The 27,705-nt window shown below is 40.8% G+C and overlaps 1 protein-coding gene across 2 annotated transcripts in view; it reads right to left on the bottom strand.

Annotated features, from left to right (window-relative positions):
• ST6GALNAC3 (ST6 N-acetylgalactosaminide alpha-2,6-sialyltransferase 3) overlaps window positions 1-27,705 on the bottom strand; it is a 445,976-nt gene that overhangs the window by 241,413 nt on the left and 176,858 nt on the right. For both annotated transcript variants that reach the window (XM_070746190.1, XM_070746189.1), the window contains exon 2: window positions 5,352-5,546. In XM_070746190.1, coding sequence (XP_070602291.1) covers window positions 5,352-5,546 — 195 coding nt within the window. The remainder of the gene's footprint in view (window positions 1-5,351; window positions 5,547-27,705) is intronic.

Raw genomic sequence — 27,705 nt, 5'->3', positions numbered from 1 at the left:
TGACCTCTCATATCTTGAGAAATACCCACATCAGTGTTCCCCAACTTTGGCAACTTGAAGATATCTTGACTTCAACTCCCAGAATTCCCCAGCCAGCATTTGCTGGCTGGGGAATTCTGGGAGTTGAAGTCCAGATATCTTCAAGTTGCCAAGGTTGGGAAACACTGACCTACATATGTTCAGATTATATCCATTAAGTGATCTGTTGTATTTTGAAGACTACTTGCATATGTTTTGTTTACGTATAAAACAAAACTCAATAAGTAGCCATTATTGCCCTAAACTAGTTGTTGACCATAAATAAGTCACATCTATAAAGCTTTTCCAGAAATTATTTTCAGAAAGAAAATAATTGTTATCATTGTATGTGCTCCTTGTGTAAGCATGTATTTTTCAAAAACACATAATCAGATAATGTTTTCCCGCTTTCAAAATATATTTTGATGTTCCTAATGGGGTACATTCATCAAATTTATACGACTGCCGATCTCATGAAAACGTGTGTGGCACATATCAAAATCTAAAATGGTTAACATAAAAATATCATACTAATACAATTCCTTTCCAGAAAGACTATTTATTTTATTAAGTCCACCTTGTATAGAATAATAAAAATTCTCCTGACCATTGCCATCTGTCTAATGATGAAATAATACTAAAACAAAGTAGCATAAAACAAAGAAGAAAAAGGTTATCATGTAGTGATTAAATATTTTACAATTTTAAAAAACGTTTCAAATTAAATGTTGCTTTCAGTATGTAAAATAGAAGAGTTAGGTCCAAGATAGATTCAAAATGTTAAGATAAAAAATGAGACTTATAATGTTTTTGCTTCCATAAAACAGAAGTAAGAAATAAATCTGAGGAAATACTTATTTCTACTTCACAGATCCTGGAAAACAGGGTTCAGAAAGTCTTCATAGGTTTTAAAGAAGCAGTCCCATTATTCACTCTCCTGTCATGGTGGTTCACAGTGAACATCCATATAAAGGGATGCTTTTCCAAAGAAATAATTTCAGGAGAAAACAATGAGTTAGTTCTGCTTTCATCCCCACATCAGAGAAACTTCAACTGCCTTGTATTGTCTCTACTATGGAAACCCAGCTAATCGAATTAGCTTTCCAGCTAACTTAGTTTTGGCAATATCCGTAACCTGCTTTGGAGCGCTACGACAGGAGTGCTATGGGCTTTATTAAGCCTGTAAACCCGAGGCTGTCTATTCAAATAATTGAACACAAGACAATTCAAAATTAATCAAATCATTTCTAAATGTAATCTATCAATTTTGGCAATGTAGGAAAAAAACAAAGCAAAAGAAAGAAAAGAGATTTTATTTTATTTCTCAAGATACTGGTTTCATTTCTGGTCCCAATTTTATGCAATTCTAAAGATGCTAATCCCCATTTTCCGTATAAAATTCCATGTTAGATATCAGAATTTTGTCTGTGTCTAATGCATTGTAAGAAAATAAGGGCAGAGTGAGAGTGAGTGAAAGAGAGAGACCAATGAAACAAGACACCACGCCTAAATCCAAAATATTGTTTAAATAAATATAGTTAAATGCAAAATAAATGAGGAAAGTCAAATAAGCTGGGTATCTTTGGAAATTTTAGAAAGCCCAAGGGCAGAATAATAATTTATTTGGATTTGGATTTATATGCCACCTCACTTCTGGAAGACTCTGGGTGACATGTAAATCCAAATTCAAATAATAAACTATTATTTATTATTTATTTATTTATAATAAATTATCTATTAAAATAAATAAATCAAACAAACAGATGATACATTGTCTTGCCTTCTTTGATTTTAATATATCTGTTCAACTTTCGTTTGTGAATAGAATATGCAATAATTTAATTAAATTAAATTCGCTGGGTGAACCAGTAGGAAAATTATGAGAATCCCATCTCTAAACAGAATCAAAAATTTCTGTTGCTAAGCAAGACAGTATTTAAGTCAGGTTTGCCCCCTTTTACAACCTTTCTTCCCACAATTGTAAGTCAATCACTGCAATTGTTAAGTTAGTAACTAGCTGTTAAATGAATCTGTCTTCCCTATTGACACTACTTATCAAAAGATGATCACATGACACGTGCCAGTTGCTAAGCACTCTAATTTTTATCATGTGACCAAGGGGGATGGTGCAACAGTCATATGTATGAAAACAGTTCATAGCTCCCTTTTTTTTTCAGTGGCATTGTAACTTCAAATGGTCACTAAACTGTAGTTAGTGCAAAATGAAACTGCGCAAGCCGTTATGGGCCTTCCAAGGTATAACCATATAGCCATGCAGCTCACGACATTAGCTATCGATTGGTCTCCAAACACAATTTAAAGTGTTGGTCATGACCTATAAAGCCCTACATGGCTTAGGACCAGGTTATTTACGGGACCATCTCCTGCCTCATCCCAGTGACTGGTAAGGTCCCAGAGACTTGGCCTTCTCCAGGTCCCATTAGCAAAGCAATGCCACCTGGTGGGACATAGGGGTAGAGCCTTCTCTGTGGCGGCTCTGGCCTTTTGGAATCAACTCCCCCCAGAGATTCGTACCACCCTCACCTTCCTGGCCTTTTTAAAGATTTTAAAAACTCACCTTCTCCGGCAGGCTTGGGGCTGTTGAACATCAGCACCCTGCTCTAAAATTGTGATGGAATGAACGAGGGGTGATTGTTTTTTAATAACTTGGGTTTTAGATTAGATTTAGATGAGGGGTTTTTTATTATTATTTTTTATTTTAATAATAAACAAACAAAACAAAACAAAACAAAACATGCAGACATACTTTTATATATATATATATATATTAAAAAAAAACACAAAATGAATTTGCTTAATACTTTACAATTCTGTTTCCATTGATTCATTCTTTTTCTTAAATGTTAGTTCAATTCTTTTTTCTTTTCTATCCAGCTATATAATTTTCCCTAAACTGTATAGTAGTCTTTTTTTTGTTTATTCTGTAATTCATATGTTAATGAGTTTTAACATTTGGGTTTCTTACATGTTCTACCTGCATTTATTCTTGTTTTGTAAGATGCCCTGAGTCTACGGGGAAGAGTGACCCAGAAATCAATCAATCAAACAAACAATCAATCAATCAAACAAACAAACAAACAAACAAACAGTTATAAGTGAAGCACTAGCTACATGGTTTTCTATATAAACAGTCCCTCCACCTTCTCCCCATGGTTGCTCTCATGTAACATGAAAAGAATAACAATTTTGTTTTAGCCTTTAAAATATTTTAAAGAAGTACAAATGTAATTTTCTAGAAACCATTTTCTTTTTTAAAAGTGATAAAAACAATTATATTATTAGAAAAAAAATTCTCTTCTCTTCATTACACACATTTAATCTACTGCATCTAAGAGAATTAATAGAGCATTCTTTCAGCTCATCAATTAAAATTGTATCATTAGAGCAAAAGTAATAATTGTATTCTCAGGAGTAGAGGGAGAACCAGCATCCTTAATTTACAGACTAATTCTTTTAAAGTCTGTAATAGCTGTTTTTCAGAAGAGCTTAGCAAATTATATACAATGAGTGAATTCACCTTGGTTTCCCACAGGCGTCACCCCAAAGTCAGAGATGATTTAGACTGTAAACAGTTCTATAAGTATCTTTGGGTAAATCGTTTTTTATCACTGTTGCCATAGCTACAACACCAGTCTAGTGTACCAATTGCACCACATCATGAAAAGAACTTTAATCAAAAGTTAGCCAAGGCATGTCTTTTCTCGGCAGTTAATGAATGAGGATATTTTAATTATACCTCATGATGAAGACGCTGCGCTTAAATGAAAAATCTTCACAGAAGAAAATTACAGTCTAATTGAAATATTATTTATCCCTTCAAAAGCAAGCAAGTTGTTTTGCTTTGTAAGAGCGCTTGAAGGTCTTGATTCAAAGCTCAAATCCCAATTCCACTTATTAGATAATAAACCCTGTTCCATACATAGAGAGTCCTTGACTTACAACCACTCATTCAGTGACAGGGACATTGGAAAAAATGACTTATGACCATTTTTCACACGTGGTTGCAGCATCCCCATAGTCACATGATCAAAACGCAGGTATGTATTTATGACGGTTGTACTGTCCTGGATTCATGTGATCACCATCTGCAATCCTCTTAGTTGGCTTCACCAAGCAAAGTCGATGGGAAAAGCCATATTCATTTAATTACCCCATGATTTACTTAATAACCATGGCAAAACATTCATAAAATGCAGCGAACTCACTGCTAAGCAAGCAAATGTCTTGCTTAGCCATGAAAATTTTAGGCTCAATTGTGGTCTGATGTTGTGGACTACTGGCCGTTCCGATATTACCTATCTTCAGTAGCTGTTTAAGGGTGAACAGTCCATAACTATAGCGCAGGTGGCCAGATTCTGTGCAGCAGCACTGGGGATTCATTGTAAACACATATCTTCCCCTCCACAGTTATGTTATATAACAAATGTGGCAAACCCTTTGCACTGCTTAGTCTTTTCCCTTTTAGCCTTGAGCCTATGACGGGCCCCACAGTGCATGGATTGTAATTATAGTATAGTTAGGTCATGTATAATTGAGAGACTGGATTTTATTATAGATTTTAATTGTTATTTATTATTTTATACTAGAATTATTATTATATACTAGAATTTTTAATTGTATATTTATTGAGAGTTTTTATTTGTTCTGGTCTCTGGTCAAAGACTAATAAATTGATTGATTGGTTGGTTGGTTGATTGAGTACTTGTATGTGATTTAATTTAAAATAATGCAAAAACAGTTACTATAAATAATTACTGCTAATTAATTTTAATTCATCTAAACTTACAATCCTAGGTTTAGAAAGCTTAGAACTATGTCACCTTAAACACGACCTAAGCATCGCCCATAAAATCATCCACTACAATGTCCTTCCTGTTCAACCACAACAACACAGAAGCACACAACAGATACAAACTTAAAGTAAACCGCTCCAAACTCGACTACAGGAAATACAACTTTAGTAACCGAGTAGTTAATGCATGGAACTCACTATCTGACTCTGTAGTATCACCTAACCCCCGAAACATTACCCGTAGATCTTTACTGTTGACGTCTCCTGATTCCTAAGAGATCAGTAAGGGGCGTGAATAAGTGCACCAGCATGCCTTCCATCCCCTGTCCTAATGTTTCTCTCTTCCTAGTATCATGTATATAAAAAAATGTTATATCTTTGTATACTACCAATACGTACTTGACAAAATAAATAAATAAATAAAATTTTCATTTAATACTTCCATTTACACACATAAAAGAAAGAATACTTAACACTAGCTTTATGAAAGAACATCACATAATTTCACGTGAATCCTTACCTCTTGGTTTTTCACATTCAGATATCCATAGTGAGCCCTTAGATGTCGTTTTTGTGTGTAGGAAAATGGCATCAATTGGACACTGGATTGTCCAAAGCAGCTGAGCATGAGAGGAAAGCTGATTTCATTTGTAAAGCGGGCAATGATGACGATTAGAAAAGCAGCTGTAAAGCCAATTGCAACAATGGTCTTGCGCTGCAAATGAGATAAAAATAATAATTAACAAAAAAAAACCACCACCTCATTATTTTTTAACCTAAGGGGGAAAACCAACCAGGTTGTCCTTGATTTACAACTGCAACTGAGCCCAAAATTCCCACTGTTAACTAGCACAGTTGTTAAGTGAGTTTTGCCCCATTTTACAACCTTCTTTGCCACAGTGGTTAAGGAAATCCCCAGTTGTTAAGCTAGTTAACAGGGCTGTTAAGTGAATCTTGGCTTCCCCATTGACTTTGACCATGGAACACTGCAACCATCCTAAATATAAGCCAGTTGCCAAACAGCTGAATTTTGATAATGACCATAGACTTGTTACAATGGTTGTAAGTGTGTAAGACAGCCATAAGTCACTTTTTTCAGTGCCATTGTTAAGTTCAAATGGTTACTAAGTGAGTAATTTTAAGACAAGGGCTATATATAAATATAACTTCAGTGCTGGCTGGGGAATTCTGGGAGTTGATTTTCATGAGTCTTAAAGTTGTCAAGTTTGGACAGCCCTGTCCTAAAGGACTGCTCACTGACTCATTATTTTCTCCAGAGGAGAAAAGGAATACAATTTATTTTTTAAAAATTACATCATTAAATATAGATTAAAACATTGGACACAGTGTAACCATCCTGGCATTATCTTTGCCATAAATACTAAAATATAAGATAAGTATCATATATACCTTACTGCTTATATACATTTGGTCTATTCAGTATTTATATGTATAAGGATATCATACTTCTATCTATATGAATTTTAAATTGGTTTTATCCAATTTCATTCTATTGTAATTACATACATAATTTTATTTCTCCATTCTATAAATTTTAATTACTTTTTGTTTTAGGTCCCTCCATTATAAAATTTGTTCCATATATCAAATGGTTATCTCAAAATCTGGAAAAAATAGCTCTACAAATTTCTGTATGACTCGCAAAGAACCATCAAAAGGAACAATGATATGTAATTGTTCTGCCGGACTCTATGGTATGAGTCTCCTGAAAATTCAAGGGTACAAATTTCAAACACACACACACTTGAAAGTTCAAAAACAATGTTCTTTATCACAAAAATTCAAAAGAAACAAAGTACCCTTTTTGTATTGCAAAAAGCACTCGTCCCAAAACAACCTGGTAGTCTGTACAATACCCTTAATCAGTCCTTAAGTACTTAGCTAGCAGCTGTGAAGAAATGTCACAGCCCTCCTTCTTCCACGAAGTGAAACACACACACACTTTGCTCTGCTTTGGTTTCAAAGTCGTGAAAAATCAACAAAGTCCGGAAACAGCAAGGCATAGTCCTAAAGAACAATGATCAGATAATCTTCCACAACGGCTCAAGCCAGCATGCTGCTATTTATATCAGCAGCTCTAATTACTGGAGCCCCACCCAAACACACGTGGCCTCTCTTATCTCCTGTACTATTTCCTCAATTGGTCTCTTCTATGCATAAGTCTGAGCCTGCGTGGGTCTAACACTTCCTTATCCGAATCGACCGAAGATAATGGAGATTGGCTTCCTGGGCTGTGTGCCAAGCCCCCCTCTTCCAAGTCACCCCCACCTTCTTCTTCGTCCGAGGAAACTGCACTACCTGACTCTGTTGGCAATAAAACAGGCCTATGACATGTTGAAGATTCCCCTGCATCCACCTCCACATTCCTTGGGGCAGGAGCTGGGCCAGAGCCAACCACAACAGTAATTTTACAATTGTAAATTGTAATTTACAATTACAATTCTTATAACTAATTCACATACACTACTATTAGTTGTTAAATTTAAACCAACACATTTCTTTATACCACAGTTAGTGCAGAATGGATAAAACAAATATCTAAGTAATAAATTAGCACATTTTAAAAAAAGGGGAAAAAAGAGTATAATTTATAAATACTCTGTTCAAAATGATAGTCAACTCAGTAGTTGACACTTTGTCTGGTTTGTGTGTTTTATGTTATTTCTTTGATATGATAGAGATATTTACATTATACATATATACCATATTTGTTTTATATTTCTGTATTTGTCCATAATGTGTATATATACTGCATGTGTTATATGTTTTAAATGTAAATAATTAATAAAGATATTAAAAATACTAAAAAAAAATGAATACAAATTTAGAAGACAGTCCTCATTCCCTGTAGCTTAGAGGAAGATAGCAAGCAAAATATATCATCGATCAACATAATAATGGTAAGAATTCTGACGGCTGAAGCAGGGGTGGGTTCTACTTACCATTCCCACAATTTCACATTGTGACATTTTATGCACGTGGGCACACACGTTCTACTCATGCATGGCCACTCTTGCAATTTGGCTTTTGCACATGTTCAGTAGCTGGAATCAGCCTGAAACACAGCTGAGGAACTGATCAGCTGTTCTTTGGGCAAAAAGTATAAACTCGAGGGCAGGCAAGAGGGTCCTTTTCAAGCAGCTGAACAATAACAACAAAAATAGCAATTCACACAGATCTGCACCAGTTGACCCAGTTAAGTGATGTCACCAGTGGGTCTCTACCAGTTTGGGTGATCTGGTCCAAACTGGGAGGAACCCACCACTGGGCTGTGGGATGACTTTGGAATAAAGTGAGAAGTTAAAATTATGTTATCTATTTTCAAGTTTATATTTCTTAACATCTCCCTATTTTAATGCCATATGCCACTATTTAATCACTTTGCAGCATCAGGCGCAAAGAATCAGGATCATCCATTAGGTTGAAGCATAGAAGATTTATTCAATTAATCTGGTCAATTAAAATTCAGCATTAAATTAGTGCTAGATAAAGGTCAGTGGAATTCAGGAGGAGTTGGATTTGGACCATTTGTGAGAGCATAACAAATCTAAGTTGATGACCCGCTTAACTCCATCCCCCAGCTCTGCCTGCTCTTCTCCTACATACTCAAAGCAATTGAATGACTCCAAACTGGCAAGGAAAATAAATTAATGAGTTTGAACTGCATCCTATGTCCTCATTATTGCTTCTTTAAACATGATCACTAGTTGCTATAACATTTTTTACAATTTGTGTTTTCTTTGACATGCTATAAATCTATTTATCTGATGGGTCATTCTCTAGGAGAACAATAGGGTAGTCTGATATGAATTAAATGAACATTAATTTCTTATTCTCTCCTCGTTGCTTCCCAATGCCATTTGGTGTAAACTCTCAACTCTCAACTGACTCCTTCTTGCAACATGATTAAGTTAGTCATTATTGTTTTTTATTACACTAATTGTTCTGTCGAGCTCTCTGGTAGAATCCTCCCAAAAATTCACAGATACAAATTTCAGACACACACACATTTGAAAATTCAAAGCAATGTTCTTTATACTGAAAATTCAAATAAACTAAGCACTCTTTTTGTATAGCAAAGAGCACTCGTCTCCAAACAAACTGGTAATTTGTACAAGTCCCTTATCAGTTCTGAGATATTTAGCTTGCAGCTGTGAGGCAATTCACAGTCATTCTTCTTTCACAAAGTGAAACACACTTTGCTCTGGTTTAGTTTCAAAGCGGGGGGAAATCAGCACACAAAGGTCGAAGTCAGCAAGGCAGGCACGAAACACAACGATCATATAATCCTCCACAATGGTCAAACCCACAGACTGCTATTTATAGCAGCCTCACTAATTACCACAGCCCCACCCAACCACAGGTGTCCTCATTTTCTTTGATAATAATCTCAGTTGTTGCTGCCTATGCATTGTTCCCTGCATGTGTGGCTCTATCATTAACTCTTGTTCCGAATCCAAGGAGGAGCTAGATAATTGATCTCTTTCTGAGCTGTCTGCCACACTCTCCTCCTCCCTGTCACTCATGTCATCTTGATCAGAGGAGCCTTAATCAGCAGATTCCACCAGGAGCAAAACAGGCCTGCGGCATGTGGATGTCTCCCCCACATCCACAGTCCTTGGGGCAGGAGCTGGGCCAGAACTAACCACAACACTAATCTGAACGTTCTTGTCATCACCTCAGAATTTATACCCCAAAAAAAAAATCAATAAAATAACTTGCTGGTACCAAGAACATTTTTCTAGGGATTATGATCTTATTTTAAAAGACCCGTTGTACCTACCTGAACGGTCTTCTCGATGCACTGGAAGGAGAGTCCAACATGGGTAATGTTCCAATCTTATTGGTAGAGACTGAGTTATAATTAGCATAATAATAGCTACCGCCCCCTTACTGCTCCCATGAGCCCCAGTTTTAAAAACGAAAAACATATGTAAGAGGATAACCAAATTTTATTAATACAACTAAACTTCAACTCCCCATCTCCGACGTCTCTGAACTTCAACTAGTCGGGTGGGTTTGGACTCTCCTTCCAGTGCATCGAGAAGACCGTTCAGGTAGGTACAACGGGTCTTCTCCACTGCATCTGGAAGGAGAGTCCAACATGGGATATACCAAAGATTTACTGCCCATGGGAGGGAGAAGGTCTTGACTGGGACGTTGGAGATGCACACACTTTCTGTAGCACACGTCTATCAAACGCCGCCTCAGCGGACGCAAATGAGTCCAACTTGTAGTGCTTAATAAATGTCGTAGGTGCCGCCCAAGTAGCAGCTCTGCAAATGTCCTCTATAGAGGCCTGTGTTGTCCAGGCCGCCGATGTGGCCGCACTCCTGGTTGAATGAGCTGTTAAGCCCTGCGGGGGGTCATGACCTCCCGCTCTATAGGCCTCCAGAATGCAGTCCTTAAGCCAACGGCTTATCGATTTAGATGATAGTCCAAGTCCCATTCTGTGTTGAGCAAACGAAATAAACAAAGTCTCAGACTTCCTGAATGCTGCAGTTCTCCTAATATAAATCTTTAGAGCACGTCGTACGTCAACTTTATGCCATCGTAATTCTGATGGATGGTCTCCATGCATGCAGAAGTCAGGCAAGATAAGTTCCTGTTTCCTGTGAAACAAAGTGTTCACCTTGGGAATGAACGACGGATCCAAGCGGAGTACCACTGTATCTGGATAGAATATACATAAATCCGGTCTCACAGATAGGGCTGAAATCTCTGACACCCTGCGTGCCGAAGTGACCGCTACTAAGAAGGCTGTCTTCAAGGATAAGAGCCTCAGTGGAATTGATCTCAAGGGCTCAAATGGTGGTTTTGTCAAGGCCTTAAGTACTATCGAGAGATCCCATGAGGGGAACCTCCGTACAGGTGGTGTATGTGAATTCGAGGCTCCACGTATAAAGTCTCTTACCCACGAATGGTGGGCTAGTGAACGAGCCTCCGGTATCTGAATCATGGTGGATAGTGCTGCCACCTGTCTCCTTAATGTGTTAGGAGCCAGTCCCCGGTCTATTCCTGCTTGCAGGAATTCTAGCACCGTAATCACCGATGCTTCCTTGGGGTTCTTGCCCTCCTTGTCACAAAAGGAGCAAAAGGCAGCCCACGTGGCCTGGTATATCCTTGAAGTCGAGGGACGTCGAGCAGCTTGAATTGTTCGATGACCTTCTCTGGCAGATCTTGATGCTTTAATCTGTGCCTTTCAAGTGCCAGACGGTTAGTTGTAGCCACTGGGGAACCGGGTGTAACAGGTTCTCCTGGCTGAGGGTGATGATGTTGTCTGGTATCCTCCATGGTGGAACTAGCGACAGAGCCATCAGGTCGGCGAACCACGGCCGGCATGGCCAGTATGGTGCCACCATCAGAACCTCTGCCTTTTCCTGAAGAATCTTCTCCAAGACCCTGGGTATTAGGTTTACTGGAGGAAATGCATACAGCAGTCCTGTCGGCCAAGCTGACCGTAGGGCGTTGACCCCCTTTGACCCTGGTTCCGGGAAACGTGAATAGAACCTTTGGGTCTGCACATTCCTGTGGGTAGCGAACAGATCTACAGATGGAGTCCCAAACCTGTGCGATATCTGTTGAAAAAGCGCTGGGTCCAGCCTCCTCTCTGACGGGTCCAATGTAGTCCTGCTTAGCCAATCTGCCTGGGTGTTGTTGGTCCCGGCAATATGCTCTGCGGATAAGGACGCTAGGTGAAGTTCGGCCCAATCGAATAGATTTGCCGTCTCATCCATGAGGCGACGCGACCTCGTGCCCCCTTGGTGGTTCAAATGGGCTCTGGTCGCTACATTGTCTGTAAGCACTAGTATGTGCTTGCCCTGGACAACAGAGTGGAAGGCCTGAAGAGCTAGGAAGACCGCTCTGAGTTCGAGGAAGTTGATGTTTATAGGTGACAATTCCTCTGCTGACCATGTGCCTTGCGCCATGTGGGGGCCGATGTGAGCTCCCCAACCGTAGAGGCTGGCGTCTGTAGTCAGAATCATCTTGTCGTGCATCAGAAAGGAAGAACCCTTGAGTATTGCTGGCGATGTCCACCATCTCAGGGCAACCTTGACGTGTCGTGGCATGTGAATTCTCTGATTTGAATGACTCACCCTGGCCCTTTGAGCCGGTAGTAAAAACCACTGCAGGGCCCGTATGTGGTGTCTGGCCCAGGGCACAATCCCTATAGCGGAGACTAGAGTTCCCAACACCTTTGACAACAGTGACGTGGGGACCTGTCTGCGCTGGTTGAGTTCGGTTAATAAATGTTGTATATTCGCTATCCTCTCTGGGGAGAGCGAGACTGAGCCCGACAAGGTGTCTATGATCGCCCCTAGATGTAAAAGTCTGGTTCGGGGGATCAGCTGGCTCTTTTCCAGATTGATGGTAAAGCCATGAGCTTCCAATGTCCGCATAGTCTGGTTTAAGTCCTGTTTCGCCTGCGTTGGCGACCTGGACAGTATGATGATGTCGTCCAGGTACGCCATCAGTCTGATGGATTGGGAGCGCAGGTGTGCCATCAGGGCATCCAGGAGCTTGGTAAAAGTCCGTGGAGCCGACGAGAGGCCGAATGGCATGGCCTTGTATTGGTAGTGTGTTCCCTCTGAACAAAAACGGAGGTACTTCCGGTGTGATGCGTGTATGGGGACGTGTAGGTACGCCTCCTTCAGGTCGATGGACGTTAACAGATCCTGTGATCTGATTGAGGTCAAGATAGTTTGAAGCGAGTGCATGTGGAACCGCCTGTATTTTATAAAGATGTTGAGTTGCTTCAGGTTGAGAATCAACCTGCAACCTCCTGAAGACTTGGGAACGATGAAAATCCTGGAGTAAAATCCTTTCCCCTCTTCCTGTGGCGGTACAGGCTCTATGGCCTGGATTTCCAGCAGATGAGCAATTTCGTTTTGTAGTTGTTGCTTGTTTTGCGGGTTTCGAACCCGTGGGCAGAGTATGAACCGGTTGGGGGGTTGGCCTACAAACTCCAGGCGCAGCCCTCCCGACACCGTAGCTTGGACCCATTGGTCTGAGGAGGTGGTGTACCAGGAGGCGCTGAAGTGCTGGAGTTTCCCGCCGATCGGGAAATGTCTGGCAGAGTCACTTAGAGCGGCGGAAGCCTCTCTGGGTGTTCCCCCGAAAGGGCTGCCTCGAGCCCTGGTAGCCCCTGGGTCGGTCTTGAAAGGACCCCCGGTCGCCCCTGAAGGTCTGGCTGGAGAATTGACCTTGCGAGTACGACCTTTGGCCCTGGCCTGCTCCTGTGGAGCTATCCCAGCGGGGCGTTTGGCGCCTCGTATATGGCACTGATCTCCGGTCCTGTCGCCTGCCTGTTCTGGGGAGGACCTTGCGCTTGTCCTTGTCCTCAATAAGGACCTTGTCCAATATATCCCCAAAGAGCATAGAGCCTTGGAATGGGGCTGACGCCAGTCTCCATTTGGACTTTAGATCGGCTGGCCAATGTCGGAGCCACAGGAGCCGGCGTGCTGCAAGTGTGGTAGCCATGCCCCTGCTGGAAAATTTAGCCGCATGCAGTGTAGCGTCTGCGGAAAATTCGGCCGCAGCTCGCAACTTCGCCAGGTCCTGACGTAGTCTTCCATCCTCCGGCCCCAGGCGAGATTGCATCTCCTGTATCCACCGGAGGGAAGGTCGATTTATGAAGGATGCAGCCGCTGCTGCCCGAAAACCCCAGTTCGCCATCTGGTGCGCCTTCTTTAAGAGAATCTCCGCCTTCCGGTCCTCAGGCTTCAGACTCTCCCCAGTTTCGGAGGGCACCAGGGCACTGGAGACCAAGGTCACGACTGGTTGGTCTATGGGTGGAAATTCGAGGAATTTCTCCACCTCCTCGTCGAACGTGTAAAAACGACGTTCCAGGTTGGAAGGACCTTGGGCTGCTGCAGGGTATTGCCAAGGGCGCTTGGCTCCCTGCAGAAAAATATTTGATGCTGGAAAATGTTCTGACTCGGGTTGGGGTTCCTGTAGCAAGGCATCTGGGGTCTTGTCTGCATCCTCTGTTGTTTTAGTTGTACCTGGTAGGTTCATTACCTGTTTAGCCTTAAATAGCAGAGTCCTGAACAATGTTGGCTTAAACAGGCCTACCGGTTGGGGTTGTTCGGGAGTGGTTTCATCCTCAGAGAGGTCATACTCTCTATCGCTGTCCTCTCCCATGAGTGGCTCCTCTGATAAGGACCCCAAGCCCGAGGGGGGCGGTGCTGACCAGACCTGTCCTGTTGTTTCTTGGGAAGGTTGCTGGCTATATTTAGTGGCCCCAGCCGCTATGCCTTGAGAGTAAACGTTTGCAATTAAATCCTGCAAGTCGGGTGGCATATCTTGCCAAGTGCTTGCCTGCGCCCTTAATCCCGCCGCTGTGGGCGTGAACGTGGCAGATGGCCCCAGGGAACTCCTTCTAGTATAACTAGCTGACTCAGGCCTGTTCCATGAGGGGCCTGGGGAGGAGATGATGCGTGGCAACATAGGTGAATGCCTGTCAGGTGACCAGTCCTCCTCGGGTAGGCCAAAGGCCGGCTGTGAGGTGGCTGGGTCAGGTGTTGCTTGCCTCTGACCCAGTGGCACTGTAGAGGGGGAGGCCTGTAGAGCTGCCTCCAGTTTTTTCTCTAAGGCCTTAATACGTTTTTCTGCCTCCTTCATAGATGAGGCTGAAGCTGGGGACTGTGAAGTCTTGGACTTCTCCTTGGCTTTCCCTTTGGGTTTCTCCTTGACCACATTGGGAGAAGCGGCCCTCTCGAGTCCCGCTTGTTCCTCCATGTACTCACAGTTGTGTAGTTGAGGAACTGACTTGTTTGGGCCTTGCAGCCTCGTGGCGTGGTAATGTTTTTGGCTCTGAATCAGCAACAAAAATGGCCACCGTCTGTTTCGGCCAATCACGCCTGCGCACTGAGGCTTGCAGCCTCTTCGCGCCTACCAGCTGCAGGAAGGACTTCCTGTTGGCGCCTTTCCCGGTTGCACAAGTAGCAACCAACATGGCGGCCCCCTGTGCCGTTCGTGGCTTTTTTTCCCTTTCGGGGGGGAGCGCTGCGGCTTCCAGCCCCTTTGCGACCATGGCGGCTCCCGCTGCCTTCGCTGGCTGCGCGCTCGCGGCTTTGCTGGCCTCGCCGGTGTGTCCGGCCATCCCAGCGCTTCTCGCTTGCCCTGCGGCTTCCAAGCCGGTGGCGGCGGCGCCGGCTCTTTCGGCGGCCGCCGAACAGCTGAGAGGCGCGGCTCCGATCCTCGTCGAGAGCCCAACGACAGCGCCTTCCAGGCTTCCCAGTGGAGGGGGCTGACCCCTCCACCTTCAGCCCACAGCCCTGGTCTGGCCACGGAGGTCAGGGACCCCAGGCTGGGTGCTCCTCTGCGGGGTGTTCCCATGGAGGGAATACAAGACCCCTGAGGAGGATCGGTGGGGGTGCTGCCCGCGGAGGGCAGAGACCCCTGTCTTCTGTTTTCCTTCCTCTGTGATCCTTGCAATCTGAAACACAAAGCACAGGATTAAACAGGTCAATAACACTTATGTAAATACAATTTATTTTCTATATTTCTAGATATCTATATATAACTATATTAAAGCTCCTAAGAGCAAAACCCAGTATGTCTCTACTCTTAGACTGAGTTTTTAAAACTGGAGCTCATGGGAGCAGTAAGGGGGCGGTAGCTATTATTATGCTAATTATAACTCAGTCTCTACCAATAAGATTGGAACATTACCCATGTTGGACTCTCCTTCCAGATGCAGTGGAGAAATTGTAAGTACCAAAAAGACTCAGTAAAACCTTAACAGCAAGTTACAATAATTTTAATGTGCTCCGATCCTTTCATACACACTTCACTATTCAAATATTAAAAAGAAAATTACATTCATAAGTCCTTTTTGTTGATCTTTGCTAAGTGAAACAAGCTTTAATTTAGTATTGCTATGATCAATATGTTGTATAGGATAAAACTAGATGAACACAACCTCTTCACACTCCTACTGTACCCAAGCAATCTAAGAGTATTACCATCCTTTTCTAGCAATTCTGAAAATTCAATCTCAATAATAAGAGAACTCTGATCCTTGTCTCACTTGAAGCAATCAAAATCATTCTGCCTAGTGTGTATATCAAAATCAATAAGCAGAAGACATGATGAATCACTCTTTTTAGAATTAAATTTATGAGTGCTGAAGACAAAGGACAGGGCAATTTCAAATTTGACTTATGCTTTTTCTAGTAGTACTCTGAATGAAAATGAATAAAAGTCCAGTTCAATAAAATTTCAGGCATATATGTGTGCATTTGTGTATACACATATATACACATACAGACACACTCTGTTAGTCAAGCTACAAAATCCCAAATTGTGTCAATCAGAAAAGGAATATAGCTCCTTCCTTTTTCTTTCCCCCTAAAGTAGCAAATTGAAACAATTGCCAATTTTCATATACTATAAAGCTGGGGGGGGGGGGGGGCAGAATTTAACCAAGGCCAAATATCTATGTTTATGTAGTATATTTATCATGTCCTTGAACCATATGTTATTTTTTCTTAAAGTAATGGTGTATTTCATTTTCAATAACCAAATGATTGTTCTATTATACATTTCTCCATTTAAATGTCTCCATTTCTCCATATGTCAGGCTGAATACATTTTATTTGGGATCTTAGGCCTGCTACACTTTATACTATTTTACTATGCATTTTCTATTGTAGGGAAATGGGATTGGGGATTGTATGGAGCTATTAATACTGTATGTAGCCGTAACAAAAAAAAATTCTAGAAAGCCAAGGTCATCCTTTGTCTCTGCACCTGAACAGAAAGAGATAGGTGCACTCTGCTAGCATGGCAATAGAAGATTGGGTAACATGATGGACTTGTGGATGTGGGGGCAAGGACTTGAACTTTCAATTGGGTGGTGAAGCCTGGGAAGCTTCAGATTTGGGTTTCCCACAGATGTGTCAACATGGCTCTATTAATAAATTGGACCTTTAAGGAATACTTTACCTTGGACTCTGATTTAGTTTTGGATGTTATTTGGAACCCTGACACTATAACTAAATCTGCATATTATAGCTAGCAATGGAATATGCCACTGTATATCTTTTTCCCAATAGTCGCATGCAAGTTAACTTAATAGTATGTACTTACAGTATATGCACATATGCATAAGAATCATATTATTTCCTTTTTGGATAAGCAACATTATGCAAATCAGAAGAAAGGAGTAATAATATTGGGTCAAAATTTAAACATATGATATTGAATAAAAGTAGAGGAATCTAGTTTACATAAAAACTATTAATAGTACCTCTCCATAATTTTAAACCCATATTTCCTTTCCATAATTTCCACACACTATTTTATTTATTGTCTTTCATTCTTTAAACTACTCATTTTTTTTCTTTTGGGGTTCTCTTCAATTCCATCAAACCATGTTCCTTCTTCTTATTCCCCTTCCTCTCCATCACTCACTCTTGCTTCTTGAATTTGCTTTGAGTTTTGGGTTGTTATTTTTTTTATATATAACCAAAGCCCTGCTTTGTCTTCATTTCAAACATATTTCCTTACCTAAATAGAGAAACAGAATGATCAAGGAAAAGTGACAGCCCGGATTCGAGACCTGAGCTCCATGAAATGGATTATTCATTCATTTATTTATTTATTTATTAGATTTGTGTGCCACCCCTCTCCGCAGATTCGGGGCGGCTCACAACAATAAAACAGTATATAATAAACAAATCTAATATTTAAAAGATATCTAAAATCCCATTATTTTAAAAACATACAACACAAGCATACCATACATAAAACTATATAAGCCTGGGGGAGATGTCTCAATTCCCCCATGTCTGATGGCAGAGGTGGGTTTTGCAAAAGGCAAGGAGGGTGGGGACAATCCTACTCTCTGGGGGGAGGTGGTTCCAGAGGGTTGGGGCCGCCACAAAGAAAGCTCTTCCCCTGGGTTCCACCAGACGACATTGTTTAATCGACGGGACCCGGAGAAGGCCAACTCTGTGGGACCTAACCGGTCGCTGGGATTCGTGCGGCAAAAGGCGGTCTCGGAGATATTCTGGTCCCATTCCTGCTCTAGCTCTTGCCAACCTAATAATTTGGAGCCATGCAAATGCAAGCAGATTAGTACCAGGTACCAGTTTATTTGGTAGGTAACATCATTCCATGCACCTTTGGCATATAACCATGCTGGCCACATGACCATAGAAAATGTCTTTGGACAATACTTGCTCCCTTGGCTAAGAAATGAAGGTGAGCACTTTGTCCTAGAGTCAAACAAGGGAACCTTTTGCCTTTTAATTACAATAATGGCTTATTAACAGATAATTGAAATTTTAACCTTGTCTTTTTATTATTACTATTCCTGATAAATATTTTGTCATTAATATAGTACATAGATGACGGGTAATTAATTTTCAAATAGATTTACTAGGTAAAAAATTGGGTGGCTGATTTGTAAGGTTTGGTAACCAATATTGTAGTAATGTATTAGTCAGTATTCAAATAGTGGGAAGACATTTGTATATGTATTGGCTTTTTTCTTTTCAATGCAGTTTTTTAATATCTTGATTATTTTGCGGTTTTTGGGGGGGGGTTGTTAGTTTTCTATTTTAACTGAATAAAATAAAAAATAAAGAAAGAAAGAAAGCATTGTCATTCAATCTTTCTGCTTATCTTTTATATAAGGGAATATTAACAGCATTGTTCCATTCATCAGGTTTCCCAGTCTCCATACACATATTAAACAAGCTTCACAGATACTCCATAAAAAAACCCACATCCATATTTCAACACTTCTCCAATTATATTCCCTACATTTGTAACCATCCCATCAGAATTTTTTTTATCATTCTGACATTTATGACTTCCTTTTCATCTTTTAAAATTTATTTTTAATTCCGTTATTTGATACATCACTACTATTCCCATACGGATCTCTAAAATACTGCTTTTAGCATTCTCTCATTTGAATTTCATTCCAGATCAATCTTTCCTTTGATTGATTCTAATCTCTCTGCTATGTATGCTCTTCATTTAGCGCTTTTTCCCACCTCCATTTTTTTCACTTCCATCAAAAATCACTCTGCATTTTCTTTCTCTTTTAAACTTACCAATGCTTTGCTTTCTTTTATATTCTTTATAAGTTCTCTCTACATACATTTTGCAATGTTTTTGTCTTACTATTTTTGCAGCATCCTCTGATAAGCACTTTTTCTTAGACTAGAAACTTTCATTTCATTATGTTTATGTCACATTTTATGCTACATCACTTTTGTATTTCACTCCATGCCAAAGAGTCTTTTCCTCCCTTAAATCCACTTTCAATTTCTTCTATGGAGAGATTAATTCATAATCTAATACTCTTTCATACAGAATTCATAATTTCCATTTTTCTCCCTCGCTTTCCCCGTATCTATATTTTTTGGAGTATAGCTCGCACCTTTTCTTCCCCTAAGAGACTGAAAATTTGGGTGCATCTTATACTCCAAATGTACCTTTTTTCCCAGCCCTAACGAGGTGCTAATGATCTTTGGGCTCTTCCTGGCTTTCAGCCTTGTTTTCATTGCTACTCCCTCTGAAGATTTTTTTCCAGCCCTAACTATAATGTGCTGAAGCTGACCAAACTAAGGACGCTAGCCAGATGAATACCTGGTGGGCAGATTTTTTTTCTCCCTATGTTCTACCCCACCACCCAAATAAGGAGCGTTTTATACTCCAGTATGTCTTATACTCCAAAAATTCCTGACATTCAGTGTCAAGATGATCTTGGTAAAGGTATGAAAGAACTATTATCTAGGCAAAGAGGACTGAAGCATGTTTGAAGTCTAGTATGAAATAACATTAGGAAGCAGCTGAGTCAGATACCCCATATCCCTCTGAACTATAGAAAGGAGGAAAATGATACAGCACAATCAGACTTGCAAGAATATCTAATTATAGCCAATCACAATAAAAGTAGCATTAGTCTTCTAGAGGAGTTGATTTCCTGGTCTGGTTTACCAAATGGGGCCAATCATATTCAGAGCCTCTCATTATTCAACCGCAACAACACAAGAACACGCAACAGATTCAAACTCAATATTAACCGCTCCAAACTTGACTGTAAAAGATATGACTTTAACAATCGAGTTGTTGAAGCGTGGAACTCATTACCGGACTCTATAGTGTCAACCCCTAACCCCCAACATTTCTCCCTTAGACTATCCACGATTGACCTCTCCAGGTTCCTAAGAGGTCAGTAAGGGGCGTAAACAGGGCCGCCGATAGACGGGTATTACTGGGACTGCTGTCCCGGGCCCGGGCAAATTGGAAAATTGGGGGGGCCCGGGCCCCGGCGCCCGCCAAAAACTCCCCAACCCCGAAGAGAGCCATGCCTTTCGGCCTCCGGAAGTGCTGGGCCGGGGGACGCCTCCACCGCGCAGGTTTAGGAGGCAGAGCGGCGCCAGAGGAGCGTTAGCGGCTCAGAGCCTTTCCTGGAGCGCTCCGGACGCCACACTTGACAACCCGGCTGCCAACCCGAGCGGAGGTACGGTTAGGGAAGGCGCCGCCCTTCCCGCGCAGCGCAATGCCAAGGCGAAAGCGCTGCCCATCCGACACCTCCGTCCGACCCGTCAGATGCTGGCGCCTCCCTCCCTCCCTGCCTGCCGGCCCCTGCGCGCCCCAACCCCCCCCAAACTCCCACGGAAGGCAGTCCCCGTTCCCCCCCGCTTGCCAGCTCTCGCTTTGGTGTTTCTCTGGCGGAAGCAAGGCGGTTGAGTTGCTCCGAGGTTCCGCTTCCAAGCAACCGTTTGCCGCCCCCCCCGCAAGCCCCCTGCCCGAAGCTGCAAGCGCGAGATCCTGGGGCGAGGGGGAGGCGGCAGTCCTGCGCTTTGCACTGGGGAGGTGCAGCGGGGAACCGGGGCAGCGCGGCGCAAGGTGAGCCCTTCCAGTGCCGTGTGGAGCCCTTCTTGACGCTGCCTCCCCCCCCCCGCTGCTGGGAAGTTCTGTTTCTAAGGAGCTCCGGGAACCCAGGTGAGGCTTCTCATCTGAAACCTATTTGTGGAAGAAGTTGGGAGAGGTTGGTGAGCAGAGCTCTCCTTGCAGGAGGAAGCCACCCCTCTGTGCTGGGAGGGAAGAAGGAACAATGTTCACCATCTCCAAGGACCACCAAGTCCCCTTCAAACAGCACATGCGAGGCTCCTGGCCTGCCAGCTCTCAGCTTCTCATTTCTGCTTTCTCTCTTTCTCTCTTGCTCTTTCATTCTTTTTTCTTTCTCTTTCTTTCTTTCTCTTGCTTTCTCTCCTTCCTTCCCTCCTTCCATTTCTTTCATTCCCCCTCTCTATTTTTATTTCTTTCATTCTTTCTTTCTCTCTTTTTCTCTCTCTTGCTCTTTTTCTTTCTCTCTTTTACCTTCCCTTCCTCTATTTCTTCTTTTCTTTCTCCTTCCTACCTTCTTCCCTCCCTCCCTTCCTTCAGTCCTTCCTCTCTTACTCTCCCCTTTCATAAGTTTCCTTGCTTCCTTCCTCTGTTCTGTCCCTTCCCCCTTTCTTTCTTTCTTTCTCTCCCTCCATTTCTTGCTTTCCTTCTCCTTCCTCCCTTCTTTCCTCCCTCACTCCCTTCTTTCACTCCTTCCTCTCTTACTCTCCCCTTTCACACCTTTCCTTGCTTTCTTTGCACCCTTCCTCTGTTCCTGTCCCTTCCCTCTTTCCTTCCTTCCTTCCCACCCTCCGTCCATTCATTCACCCATTCCTCTCTTGATCGCCCCTTTTACCCTTCCTTCCTTCCTTCCACCCTCCCTCCTTCCTTCATAGCTCGCCCTCGCCTTTCTTCCGTTCCTTCCAGATGGGAGTGCCCCCTCAAGACACCCGCCCAACTGCTGGTACCCTGTTTTTTCTCTCCCCTTGTCCTTTCCAGCTCCTCGCTGGCTGGGGAATTCTGGGAGTTAAAGTCCAGATATCTTCAAGTTGCCAAGGTTGGGAAACACTGGCCTATGGGACCGCCTCGCTTGGCATGAAGCGGGAAATGATCCCTGGGGGATGGAGTGGCTTGGCGACTTAAAATAGTTTTTAAATGGTGGGGGGGGCAGACACTTAGGCTGTATGGGCCCCCAAAATTCCTGATGGTGGCCCTGGGCGTACATAAGTGCACTAGTGTGCCTTTCGTCCCCTGTCCAATTGCCTTTCCTTTATCTCATATATCATATATATTTTCTTCCTTTCATATATCTTCTCCTCTATTTTTACATATTATCTTTATATATATTACTTCATGTCTATTCTCTTCCATATGTATTGTGTATTGGACAAATGAATAAATAAATAAAATAAATAAATAAATTCTTGTATCCTTCACAAACTCAATCTTTCCTGCTATATAGTCATTCTGTTTAAAATTATTTTTCTATGTATGTACAGATCTTTTGTAATCTGATGCTAATAATCACAATTCTATTCATTTGGGGATCTGGGAATTACGTTTATGTATATTTATACTTTCTGATATCCATTTTAACCATTGTATTTATAATTAAACCTAACCTTCACTTTGTTGCATATATTCATGAACTCCCTTCAACAAAATTAGTAAATCTTCATTCATATCTGTTGTTTCCTTTCTCAGTCTCTTAGTTTCACAAATACAATATGTTTACTTTTCTTTCATTGCATCTGTTAATTCATTTACTCTTTACATTCCAAGCCACATTCTTCCATTTTCTATTGTTGTCAGACTCTGACCAGAGAATGGCTACCCATCATGAATGTTTTCATTCAAGGCTTTCAAATAATGCTTTCTTTGTATTGTAGAAAAGATATTGTAGACTAGGTTATGACCCTTAGTCATATCCACTTTTTGCTAATTTATTTATTTGAGCATGTTTTGGCTGTTACTACAAACATGTTTATGCTATTCTGTACACCCATAGTTCTCTAATCTTGACAGTGTCATGTTGGACAATATACTATTGTCCACATGCAAACAATTAGAAAATACGTAGATATGTTATATTCCTGAAAAAGAATTTATAATAGCAATACCAATAGCACTTAGACTTATATACCACTTCACAGTACTTTTCAGCCCTCTCTAAGCGGTTTACACGTCAGCCTCTTGCCCTCAACAATCTGGGTCCTCATTTTACTAACGTCGGAAGGATTATTGTGTCATTTCTATTTTCTTTTAAATATAAGGCTCAATTATTCAATTCCCTTTTATCTGAACTATTCATTAGCGCATGTCTAGAATGGAAATAATTACATTTTTCACTCATTGTTTTATTACAAGTCTTTAAAGACTTGATATGCTATAAATGACAGCATTATTGTTCAGTTTTAGGGTTAATTTCAAATTTAATTAGTATTTCTTCAGCATTTACTGAAGAAATATGCTTCAGTATATTTAAGTATACCTCTTTATAAAAATTTAGTACAATTTGTTGTAACTGGATGCTAACTGTTATAATACTGGTATTTGTATCAAAAGTTATTGGTTTAACTCTTTCCTGTGACTTGCAGTCAAATGAGTTTTTTAAAAAAATCCGCATAAGTTTCTGTAAGTAAAGTTAGGAAAATCTTATCTAAAATGATGCAAAACTTCGTGTTTTGGTGTTGGCTAATGTTAAAATAATAGAAAGTGTTGACTAATAATATTAGTGTAGACTAATCATTCTTCATTTTGTTGATATTATATGCTCTTCAGATATAGCACTACAAATTTCACAATTCCCAGCCAAAACATTATGCACTACACTGGCAGTGAATGTTAGAAGTTTCATGAGTATTAGGTAGATAGAACAGTCTGATTATGCAATCTGATTTTCACATTATTCTAAGTAAAAAGTAAACAATCTTCTTATGGAAAAGATAGCTCTCTGAAACCTGGAATAATAATATTGGCAAAATAAGCTAAAATTGTGTTTTTAATAGTTTATCTCAATGAAGTTGTCAATTGCTCCCCCCACCCCATTTTTAACAGCTCCTGCAAGATTTTGGAAATTCATCTCTGTGACTTCATGTGAGAACACTAAACTCTTGCAACATTAGGTGATTTCTCCAAAGTTCTGTCATGTCCCCTGTTTTTAATTAATATTTATTTATTTGATTACTATGAGTGTCATAAGAAATGCTGAGATGCATTTGGGCCCCTAAATGCACCATTTTTAATTTCTGCCATGAGTCCTGGTTTCTATAACCAAGGGTGGACTGAATAACTCAAAATCAATTTGTTTTCAGTCATTTCATTAAGTTATAAACAGGAGAAAGCCACTTGCAAGCTACATTTGTCTATAGCAGTGTTTCCCAACCTTGGTAATTTGGACATATCTGGACTTCAACTCCCAGAATTCCCCAGCGAGCATTCGCTGGCTGGGGAATTCTGGAAGTTGAAGTCCAGATATCTTCAAGTTGCCAAGGTTGGGAAACACTGGTCTATAGTATCTCTCTCTTTCTCTCTCTCTGTCCCTCTCCCTCTTTCTCTCTCTCTCTCACACACACACATACACACAGAAAGACAGAGGGAGGGGGGAGGGAGAGATTTCCCTCCTTTTCTGATTACGCCTAAATTAATATATTTGTTTGACATATTTTAAGAGGCTTGATGAATAGAAAACAACTAGGGGCTGAAAATTTCAGCTGATCCCTCTTTATAACTTTGCTTGTTATTCTTCCATCCTCCAAGGGCAATAAAAAAAGTAGAGGATGATAAGGTTTATTCCCCAGAACCTCTTATGTGTTGATCCACTGAAATGTTTAGATGTTAAAGCTGTCTTTTTTGATTTATTGGAAAATCAAATAATATGTTCAGCAAAAATACGCTATCTTTTTGTGGTAAGACAAGAGCAGTAATAAAAAAAAAGAATGGGAATGTGAGAGGCATAGAGCCATATTAGAATATTAAGAATGGCCTCCAAGAGCTAGGGTTAAAATCTTTTTACTTAGAAAGGTTGGGCATGACCTGGATATAAAGTGCAAAATTTAGCCAAATGGATAATACAAATATTTGTAGCAGCGAGAACATGCCTACATGTGCGCTGTTTTGTGATAGCGGCTGACCTAGAAGACTTCACTTTAAAAGTAAAAAGATTAGTGTAAAAACACAGAATGTCTTAGATGATGTAATAACATGTAATACAGCCCTTGGTCTATTAGTATTTATTTCTACAGCTGTAATAAATTCAACTGTACAACACATTATAGCAGTTTATTATCAAATTGGTACCAGTTTTCAGGCCTCATTTCATTTTACTCATGTGTTATGCATTTAAAAACAACAATGGCTGCAATTAATAAATTGCTTTTATGTTAACAACTGCTGGAGTGAAACTTGTTTTATTTAATATTGCTGGTTCATTGAAATGGGGAGGGGAGGGGAGGGGAGGGAGAGGAGAACATAGGGGAGGGAGGGAGGAGGGGAGGGGAGGAGATGGAGGGAATGGAGAAAGGGGAAAGGGAAGGAAGGAAAGAAAGAAAGAAAGAGGAATGAATGAAGGAAGGAAGGAAGGAAGGAAGGATGGAAGGAAGGAAGGAAGGATGGAAGGAAGGAAGGAAGGAAAGAAAGAAAAAGGAAGGAAGGAAAGAAAGAAAAGGGAAAGGGGATTTCAGTTGCATTTTAATACAACAAATGAAAAGATCAAACCATTTATACATATCAGATCACACAATTATGTGGCAAAGAGATCACCCTCCTCTTCTACTTAAGCAACTTAAACAATGCATTAAACAATAGCATTTTCTATTCCTCCAGCCCTCTTCCATCAGTTTGTTATTTTTTATTGTGAAAGAAAAGTAAGAAAGTCCTCTTCATGCATAAAATAAGCATGGTAGTATCCAAATGCCCCAGATTCCACATTTCCCAGGAAATATGCCCTAAGTTAGAAAAGACTGTTGCAGAATAGGAGAGGAAAAAATTGAATCCTGTTATCTTTTCCATTGAGCCATGGACAGTGAAAACATTTGGGGCTATGAAAGCATTTTAAAATGAAGGGAATCATAACTTTTAAGCAATTGCCTATCACTGGTTGGACAAAATTGCTTTTTCTTTAAATAGCTCCGATACGCTTGCTAGCCAGCCTTCTGATTTCCAGCTAACTATAGAAACCAGCTTCTCACTTCATTTTCCTTTTAAAAGCCACTCAAGAATAAGAAGGATTTTCACAGTCTGTTGTTCTGCAAAATGCTTATATTGTATATGCCGTTCTTTATGTACAGAGCAAGCAAAAATCACAATGGCCATCTTGCCAGAAGCATTTACAAATTAATGCCCAGTTAATATAACCATCAAAGAAAAATCCTGAGTGAGCAGTCTTGGAAGTTTTGTACAATATTAGAATGTTAATTTCCTGTAGTATATGCGTACCGTTTTCTTCCTTCAGCACAAAATGTAGATATTGTCCAGTCTATTTCCTTGGAATATTGAAGCAACATTTAAGCATATCTGAAATCTCACTCTTCTTTTCCCTTATGTAGGATGGAAGGTCCACAAATTTGAGAGAATGTACGCACATCTATATATTGTTAAGTTAGTGACATGGCATAATGTTGTATGACGACTCGCCTCGCCTCGAGAAGGGTAACATAGAAATATAATAAATAAATAAATAATATGCCGTTTATATGAGATACGAGTAGCCAGATAGTCCTCATTTAACGACTTGTTACTTAGTGACGGTTTGAAATTGTGAGGGATTCCAAAAAAGGTACTTATGGATTCAAAGTTCTAATGTCCTTCCCTCATGGTCACATGACTACATTTTTTGAGCTTGGCAACCAGCCTATATTGACAACCATTTGCATCATAACAGCATGATCCACAATCATATTACCACAATTCGCAATATTTTTTGCAGGAAACTGGCATTTATTTCCTATTGCACCCCTTGTGAACAATGACAGGGTTCCACAGTCACTTAATGACTGTGTTCCATTTACAGGTAGTCCTTAACTGACAATTATTCTTTTAGCAAGCGTTACAACAAAGTTACAACAGCAGCAAAAAAAGTGATCATTTTTCTCTCTCACAACGTTTGCAACATTTATTATTATTATTTATTTATTTATTAGATTTGTATGCCGCCCTTCTCGAGGCAACTCAGGGTGGTGTACAACATTATAAATGTAACACTATATAAGAAATCTAAATTACTATAAAAGGATATACAAATTACTAAAAAATATATCAAAACCCCATAGACAGTCATACGCATTTATCCATATCAATTATACATGGTATCAGCCAGAGACAGTCTCATCACTCATGGCCCCCATGCCCGCTGCAGAGTTAGATCTTCAAAGCTTTACGAAAGACCAGGAGGGAGGGGGCGGTACGTATCTCCAGAGGGAGTTCATTCCAGAGGGCTGGGGCCACCACAGAAAGACTCTTCTCCTAGGCCCCACCAGCCAACATTGTCTGGCTGACGGGACCTGGAGAAGGCTGGTTTTGTGGGACCTAACTGGACGCTGGGATACTTGAGGCAGAAGATGGTTCCGAAAATAACCATGACCATCACCGTGGTTATGTGTAATCAAAATTCAGACACTTGGCAACCGGAATGTATTTATGATGGTTGCAGGGTCCCGGAATCATGTAATCATTGTCTGATAAGCAAAGACAATGGGGAAGCCAGATTCACTTATCAACCATGTCACTAACTTAACAATTGTAGTGATTTACTTAACAACTATAGCAGGAAAGGTCACAAACTGGGACAAAACCCACTTAACGACTATCTTGTCTAGCAACAGAAATTTTGGGCTCAATTGTGGTTGTACACTTGCTACAAAATACAGTAGTCATAAAATTGAATCAGTTCCACGAGTTGTTTAGCAACTATTACAACTTATGACTGTGGTTCCGTGGTCAATTACAGTGGAAAGTCAAGGACTACCCATAAAATCTTGTGTCATAAAGCTGTCCTGTGG

This window comes from Erythrolamprus reginae, chromosome 3 (assembly GCF_031021105.1).
Source record: "Erythrolamprus reginae isolate rEryReg1 chromosome 3, rEryReg1.hap1, whole genome shotgun sequence".
Lineage (NCBI taxonomy): Eukaryota > Metazoa > Chordata > Lepidosauria > Squamata > Dipsadidae > Erythrolamprus > Erythrolamprus reginae.
This window is presented reverse-complemented; position numbering and strand designations above follow the sequence as displayed.